The following is an 8,110-nucleotide window of genomic DNA, read 5'->3' as shown; positions in this document are numbered from 1 at the left end:
TCTCTCTCTTTGTCTCTCTCTCTCTCTCTCCCTCTGTCTCTCTCTCTCTTTCCTCTGTCTCTTTTTCTCTCTCTCCCTCTGTCTGTCTCTCTCTTTATCTCTCTCTCTCTCGGTATCTGCGTCTCGCTCGCTCTCTCACTCTCTTTCTGTCGTCCTCTTAAAGAGATGCTCTGTGGTTTTTTGTGCCTTCACAGAAAGGCTCACCGTCGGGTGCGCCCCGCTCTAACTCGTGACAGAGAGCTGGAATATTACTGACAATCTCATTTGGACTGACACACCTGAACACACCTGAGCAGGTAGGAGCAGACCTCTGAGTCTATCAACATGTATTTGATCTTGTTTAGCTGAGACAAATCTTTTTTCAAATCTTTTAACGTCTCTGTCATTTCATGAAGCTCTGCAGATTAAATCTCAAACTGGAACGACAGACTGGGGGGATTTCTAGGAAGCTAAAGCAATTAAAAGGAATAAGTAAACACGGTATTAGGGTGTAAGAAAACCCTGAAATGGACTTAAATAACTTAGTGAATTCAGTGAGTTTATTGAAAATAAATAAAATACACTTGATGTTACAGTTACAAACAGAGGTTGGGAAGTTAAAAATTATGTTTATAAAATGTCCAAAATGTCAAAGTTCCCTGCCCTGAAAGAGATGTTGTGTCATGTTGGTGCAGAATAAGAAAAGGCAGAGTTTCTAGTGTGTTCAACAATCACTGCTCTGATCAATGTGTCTGGAAATGCCCAGCTGAGAGATGCATGAGTTCTGTTCAGTGTGAAGGTAATTTTCCTCTGAGAGCTTTTTAAATAAAAAGATGCCGATGCAAATCCTGTCTTTCTGTGAGAGAGGATTAGCAGCCAACCGTGTACAGGACACAATGATGTGGCGTCACTTGTAATAAATCTTAACACGGAGTGGTAGACAAAGTCGAGATGTTTAAGGGTTGTGGTCGGTGCATGTCTTATAGATAACATCACCATAGTCCAAGACTGACATAAAAACAGACTCACCAAACCTCTTCCTACACAACATTGGAAAAACACATTTATCTCTGTAGAAATAACTAGTTTTCTGCCTGAATCTTCCTAAAAGATTATTAATGTGAAAGTTTAATGACAGTTTTTCATCGATCCACATGCCAAGACTCTCTCAATTATTAGCCCATTACCAGTGACTATCTTTGTATCATTTTGGCCACCTGCTGTATCTCTGGAGGAAATCATCAGTTTGGTTTTATCAGCATTAAGTACTAGTCTCGGGTCATTTAGGATATCTTGCAAAACATTAAACATTAAACATTAAAGGACTGCTGTAAATTCGTGGCTGCGAGATGTAGTCAGCCACACAAAAGAGAACTTGTAACCAGCAGAAAGGTGGGCATCACAGTTTGATAAAGATGGGACAATATTGTTTATGTATGTAGTAAATAAAAACAGAAAATTTAAAATTGAGCCTTGTGGAACACCTTTTGTTACTGTTAAAAGATTAGAATAGTAGCTTCCTATTTTAACAGATTTGTGTCTATCAGAGAGATAACTCCTGAACCAATCACAGGCATTGTCATAAAAAGCCTTAGTTTCCTCGACAGAAAGTGTCACGCAATGCTGTTGTCTATCTACAGCAGAAATAAAGTCATTCACAACCTCTGTTATGGCAGGCACAGTACTATGCACTGTTCTCAAACCTGACTCATATGGGCTCAGGATTTAAGTTCTGCAAAGAAAATCTTTCAACCAGTCATTTATCAAGGATTCCAAAACTTGGAAACCATACCAGATGTGATGGAGTGATTACAAATGTTTGTAATTTGTGCTGAGAGCTTTAGAAAACAAAAGGAGCCAGGTTGTCCGCTCCAGTAGATTCCCTGTGATCATTCTTGACTGTTTTAAGAGAGGTCATGGATACATCACAGGAATTTAGAGGGACATGTTTCCATGGTGACTGTGCTGTTTGTGATTAAAAAGAAACTCGAACGTTTCAGTGATTCATTCAGAATACAATGAACAGTTTGTTTTAAAAGATCTGTTGTTAATGTCAAACAAGTATTCTGATAAAGATGTTAAGAACAGTAAACCTGGGACTGTTTGTCGGAGTCTGGGCTGATGTTCATGTTCTCTTCTTTATGACAACTACAACAACAACACACATCTCCTGCCAGCCTCCAAGTATTTTCTCTGCACACAGTAAATGCTAAATGGATTTGAGCTTGTAAACCCCTTGCTAGTCTTTTGTCTACTCAAAGAGCTACACACCTACACATTCAGACCCTGATGGTAGAGGCTGCTATGTAAAGAGACTAATCCATTCATACACATTCATACACCGCCAACGAAGCAGCGGGAGCAACTTGGGGTTATATGTCTTTCCCAAGGACACATCAGGTATGAAGATGCAGGAGCTGGTGATCCAATCCCTGACCTTCCGTGTCAGAGACGACTGATTCTACCACTGAGTCACAGCCGCCCCTAACTCTGAGTGAACGCAGCAGGATCAGGGTCAGGAGGGGGTGGCATGTGGTGAAGTTTATTTCCTTTGACCATAGACTGTCTGTTGAGTATATAGACAACACAGGAATGAGTCCTAAAACCCGGAAGTAAGTAAGCATTTGAGCGCCATGGGGTCTAACGTCTAAAAGTCAACGGGGATTTTGAATGGGTTTGTGGTTAGATGCCTGAAATAAGGTCTGTGGTTAACACGAGCTGAAGAGATGTTGGTGTTTTGTTAGACCACATAAACTACGTGTGAATTTTGAAGTTTTTACTCGTCTTTAAAAAGGCGGTTGCTAACAAGTGGATAAATGAGACTACAGTGGTTGTCGGGGACATTAAACGTCATCACGCCGGACACAGAGGGCGGGAACTCTCTCACTAGTCGGAGATGTCTCCTGTAGCTTTAATCTTTAGGTTAAGGTGAATATTATGTTAGTAAACAATTTATTAAGCTACGCTGATTAGTTTATCGGAGATCGTCTGAAGCATAACGCTAGTGACGTCACAATCATCTGACCGTGGTGTAGTTAGCTTGTAGCATAACGTTAGCTTTTTACTTCTGTCGGCCGCGTTAACACTTCAAACATCATAAACATGGTGTTCATCTGTGGAGATTATCCTGCTGAACAAAACACCTACGCTTCAGAAACGGGTTTGACACAGAGATTATTTTCTGAAATGATCCAAAATCCAATGAAAACATCCCATAGGCAAATTCTCGATAGACCCCATGGAGATGCTACTTCAGGGTTGGCCTACAAAAATATGTCATGGTTTGTTCTCTATTGCAGTAAGACTTACTAGATTTTCTTTGTTTCCGCTCTCTGTGACTCATTTGATCGTCTTTTCATTCATCCTTTCATTTGGGCTTCTATTTAACATTGGGCTCGTGTACAAAGTGAGGCTGTCTATCGCTCTCTCGCTGAGCCTGTCTAGAATCAGCCTGGATTAAATAAGGCTGGATTGCTTTTATAGAACGACTTGAGGCTTAATTGGAAGATGGCGTTAGTTTCAGCCTGACTTTTTCAGGTGAGCCTGGCTTTATTTATCTACGTTGATGGAATACCCCCCAGAGCTCGTTAACTTGTCTGAAAAAGTGGAGATAGTGGTGCAATAATAATATCCACATCCATGACTGAACTGTTGAGCTTTGATTTGTGTTATCACAAAGGCAAACCTTTACTTGTTTCACTGCCGTCAAACACTTCTAGTTCTCCACCATCAAAATAAAAGCTCCAGATATCATACTGTTCACAGGAGAAGTTGAAAGTCACAGAGCAGAGAAGTAGATATTCAATGGATGAGGTGTGAACGTTGTGGATCTGATGCTGCACAATGCAATGTTACACGATATCTGTTAGGACTTAATGTGATTATTAACATCATCACCTGCTCCCGATGAAGTTTCCTGAATCTTGATCTGAAAAACCTTGTTTTTAAATCCTACAGGACCAACTGCAGTAACCTGAAGGACCACTAGGGGCAGCAGTACCCCATTCAATGAAGCACTCAATAACAGAAAACTGTTTTATTTTAGGTAAATTATGGGGGCTTTTTGTGCCTTTATTGAGCGACAGGACTGGATAGAGTCAGAAATCAGAGAGAGAGAGAGAGTGTGTGTGTGTGTATTGTCCTGACCCGTCCATCCGTCACCTGCAGGTCTGAGGACGACAATGAACGTACAGTCAGCGATCAACAAAGACGTGTTCATCCCTCGGGATGAGCGGCTGCTGGTGGCGGTGGAGGTGCAGAGGAGGAGGAGGAAGAGGATGTCCTTCCTTCCTGCTGCAGCTCAGGCAGAATACAAGACATTCATCTGTGTGTCAGGTCCTCTCTCTCTTTATTTATGATGATACACACTCACAGTCTGTCATTAAACAGTAAACAGGTCCAATCCACCGGTCAGTAACAGACACTCTGATTGGACCGTTTAGCACGATCACACACTAAACAGTACTGTTCACTGTACACCAACAGCACTCTGATTCATCAAATATCAGTTATTATTCTTTCTGTCTGATCTCATATATGATGAAACAAAGATGTCAGATTGCTGTAAAAGCTAAAATATATCAGGGATATTTTTAGTCAGTTCAAACTCACCTTGGAGACACAGATGATCTTTAAATATGGATTCTGATTCTTCTTTGACTGCAGCTCAGTGCAGCTTAAGACAAACACTGTGCACTGTATACACAGGTGTAATATGTGATGAAATGTATAAGGTGTATACAGTATGTGTACACCACAGCTTCAACGGTTAAACAGTGGTTTACCTCTAGTTGACAGAGTTCATTTGGGATGTATGTTTTCATATATTTTTCTATTTGTTGTGTTAGTGACGAACACCCGGCCACATCAGCTCCTCGTCACCAAGGTGAAGCAGTTTGAAGGCTCGTCCTCCTTCACCAGGAGGTCGCAGTGGACGGTGGACCAGCTCCGTCAGGTCAACGGCATCAACCCCAACAAGGTCAGCAGCTTCCACTTCCTCTGATCTCACTCATAGAGCTCTATGGACAGATCTCTGCAGTTTGTCTGATATCTCCTTTATAAAATGTTTAGCGCAACTTTTCCTTCAAACCTTTTTAAAAATCCTCTCTCACCCATGATGGTCTGAGGCTCTGTCACAGCCCCTTCAGAATCTCATATCAGTTCATTAGCAAGAGTCTGTTTCGAGGTAACCCTCATTCACAGCCCCTACAGAGTCCACTATCAGTTTAAGTCAATTTTGCAAAAGAAAGATTCATCACGATTTAAAATGTTTGACAGGCCTAATAACAACACAATATGGACTCATCGTTACACATAATTAAAATCCTGTTCACTCAGGTGTGTTTTTGACCCATCCATCGCCTCCCACCACCACCACCCTCAACGGAGGTTCTCCCTCTTTGTACCTCTTCACCTGATTCACTACCTGCTGGATAACTGGCTCGTTAGGGTTACAGGGTCTGAGATCTTTGTGTTTCTGGAGTAAGAATAAGATTATAGAGTAAAGAGTCAGATAAATAAATCCTGTAGTGTGAGGACTTTCTCTGTTCCCTGCTGCTCCAGGACAGTCCAGAGTTTGACCTGGTCTTTGATAACACCCAGGACCAATGGGTGGCCCGCTCCTCTGCAGAGAAGTGTATCTTTGTTCAGATCCTGTACCACGCCTGTCAGACGTACTGGGAGGGGAGAGCAGGGAGTCTTGGAAAGGTGGGCCGCCAGGTGAAACCAGGTCAAAGAGCTCTGCAGGAGGTGGGATCCAGGGACACCCCACCTGGACCTGCATCCAGAACCATGCAGGCCCGACGCAAGAGCTATGTCCCACCTAAACAGACAGAGTTCATCAACTGCCAGTCCAAACTGACCGGAGGTAGAGTCGGACTGTCAGAATACTGTGTGCTGTTATGATCCAGGTTCTAACATCTGCTCTCTGCTCCTTCAGACGCCTGCACCATGAACCTGCTCATCTTCCGCTGCAGAGCCTTCCTGAACCGCATCAAGAACAGGATGGTAGCAAACCAGAGTCGCTCAGCAGCTGGAGGTAAGGACGTGATGAATACTTCTGATCATAGCTGTAAGAGTCCTCTGTATAGCTGCTTCATCATGTCAGAGGAAATACCATGTAGGAGAACTTCTTCAGGTCACATCATCCTGAGTTTGTCTCTCTGGGTGTTTTTAATCTGTCTCTGTTTATTCAGGTCATATCATTCTGAGTTTGTCTCTTTGGTGTTTTTAGTCTGTCTCTGTTCAGGTCACATCATCCTGAGTTTGTCTCTTTGGTGTTTTTAGTCTGTCTCTGTTCAGGTCACATCATCCTGAGTTTGTCTCTTTGGTGTTTTTAGTCTGTCTCTGTTTATTCAGGTCATATCATTCTGAGTTTGACTCTTTGGTGTTTTTAGTCTGTCTCTGTTTATTCAGGTCATATCATTCTGAGTTTGACTCTTTGGTGTTTTTAGTCTGTCTCTGTTTATTCAGGTCATATCATTCTGAGTTTGTCTCTTTGGTGTTTTTAGTCTGTCTCTGTTTATTCAGGTCATATCATTCTGAGTTTGACTCTTTGGTGTTTTTAGTCTGTCTCTGTTTATTCAGGTCATATCATTCTGAGTTTGTCTCTTTGGTGTTTTTAGTCTGTCTCTGTTCAGGTCATATCATCCTCAGTTTGTCTCTCTGGGTGTTTCTCTCTTCGCTTGGTCTCTGTGTTTGTCCTTTGTGTCTCTGAGCGGCAGCACAAAGGCGTCTCTGTGTCAGCGGTCACATCAGACGACACTTTGTGTGTTTTTAGTACAATAGTGAGTCTTTTGGAGGAGCAGGGAGTGATGGGGAGCGGCTCCCATTGAACCCTCTGACGTCTGGACTGATGGAGACAGTACCGATCATCATGCAGAGTGATGCTGCAGCAGGTCACCAAGTCAACACAAGTCACAGGTCCACAATAACCTCAGACGACCTGTGACCTGTGAGATCAGGGGATGAGAGTTTGACTTGATTTAGTTAGAAACAGAGCTGATTCAGGACGGTTCTGCTCAGTAACTGATTTAAATGAACAGAGGGTCAGATGATTATGTTTTCTACCTGTTTAATAAAATTACTCTGTTGACTGCTGGTTGTAATCTGCAGTCTCACCACTAGATGTCACTATAGTACACACACTGCTTTAAAGGACTGAGGGTGTTTGTGTCTGGATGATAGTTCAGTGTTTATTTTGTTTGCAGTGCCTCAGACCCTTTTAGAGCTGTCAGCTGCAAGGACACAGTAACCTTCATATTTCTGAGTATGGGCATGTTGCAACCCGCTCCATCAGACTGAACTTCATGGAACTCTCCTGTCGTTGACATGAAGACTTTGAATGAAGCACTCACATAAGGCCCAGTTACCCTGTACCGTGCTGAAACATGATTGTCCCCCCTCCCCATTCACTCGCACTGTACCAGGACTAACCAGGCCTGAGCATGGTTACTTCTTCTACATACATCATCACGTCGTAAAACTGGACAGTCAGGGTGCTGGTGGCGCAGTGGTTAGTGCGCTCGTCCCATGTATGGAGGCTATGGTCCTCCAGGCGGGCGACCCGGGTTCAAATCCAACCTGTGGCTCCTTCCCCGCATGTCAGTCCCCCCTCTCTCTCTCTCCCTGATTTCCGACTCTATCCACTTTCCTGTCTCTCTGATAAAGGCACAAAAGCCCAAAAATAAATGAAAAAAAAAAAAACTGGATAGTCACAGATTTTCCCAAAAACCTCAGAGTTCTTGTGGGTTATATTGAGCTGACTGATTTTTTTGCATCTGGATAAATTTCAAATAGACACCCGACCTCTGCATCGGACCATCGAGAACCCTTTGTCACTACTGTTTGTTGACGTCCCTTTCTTTCATGATTTTATGCTCTTGGTGAAGTCTTCTCCATTGATTGTTTCTGTGTTTGAACAGGTGCAACGAGGCCGCGTGTGTCAGGTGGCACTATGGGTAATGTAGTTCAGAGGATGAATGTGGCTCTGGGGGAGAGAGGAGACAGGCTGAGTCGAGCTGAAGATAAGACTGTGGATCTGATGCACCGAGCTCAGCAGTTTGCAGACACGGCGCACAAGGTGACTCATGGATACATCAATATATTATTATTTTGATTAAATATGAATTCA

General features: G+C 42.9%; 1 protein-coding gene across 1 annotated transcript in view; it reads left to right on the top strand.

Moving 5' to 3' along the window:
• Positions 1–4,119: 4,119 nt before the first annotated feature.
• The window catches only part of stxbp6l (syntaxin binding protein 6 (amisyn), like), a 4,442-nt gene continuing 451 nt past the window's right edge, over positions 4,120–8,110 (top strand). Inside the window, exons 1-5 of the mRNA XM_061051389.1 lie at positions 4,120–4,314; positions 4,827–4,957; positions 5,542–5,845; positions 5,918–6,016; positions 7,902–8,059. Of these exons, the coding sequence (XP_060907372.1) occupies positions 4,161–4,314; positions 4,827–4,957; positions 5,542–5,845; positions 5,918–6,016; positions 7,902–8,059 (846 nt within the window). The 5' untranslated portion in view covers positions 4,120–4,160. The remainder of the gene's footprint in view (positions 4,315–4,826; positions 4,958–5,541; positions 5,846–5,917; positions 6,017–7,901; positions 8,060–8,110) is intronic.

Source organism: Labrus mixtus, chromosome 12 (genome assembly GCF_963584025.1).
Source record: "Labrus mixtus chromosome 12, fLabMix1.1, whole genome shotgun sequence".
NCBI lineage: Eukaryota > Metazoa > Chordata > Actinopteri > Labriformes > Labridae > Labrus > Labrus mixtus.
The sequence above is the reverse complement of the archived record's forward strand: the minus strand, read 5'-3'. Positions and strand labels throughout refer to the sequence as shown.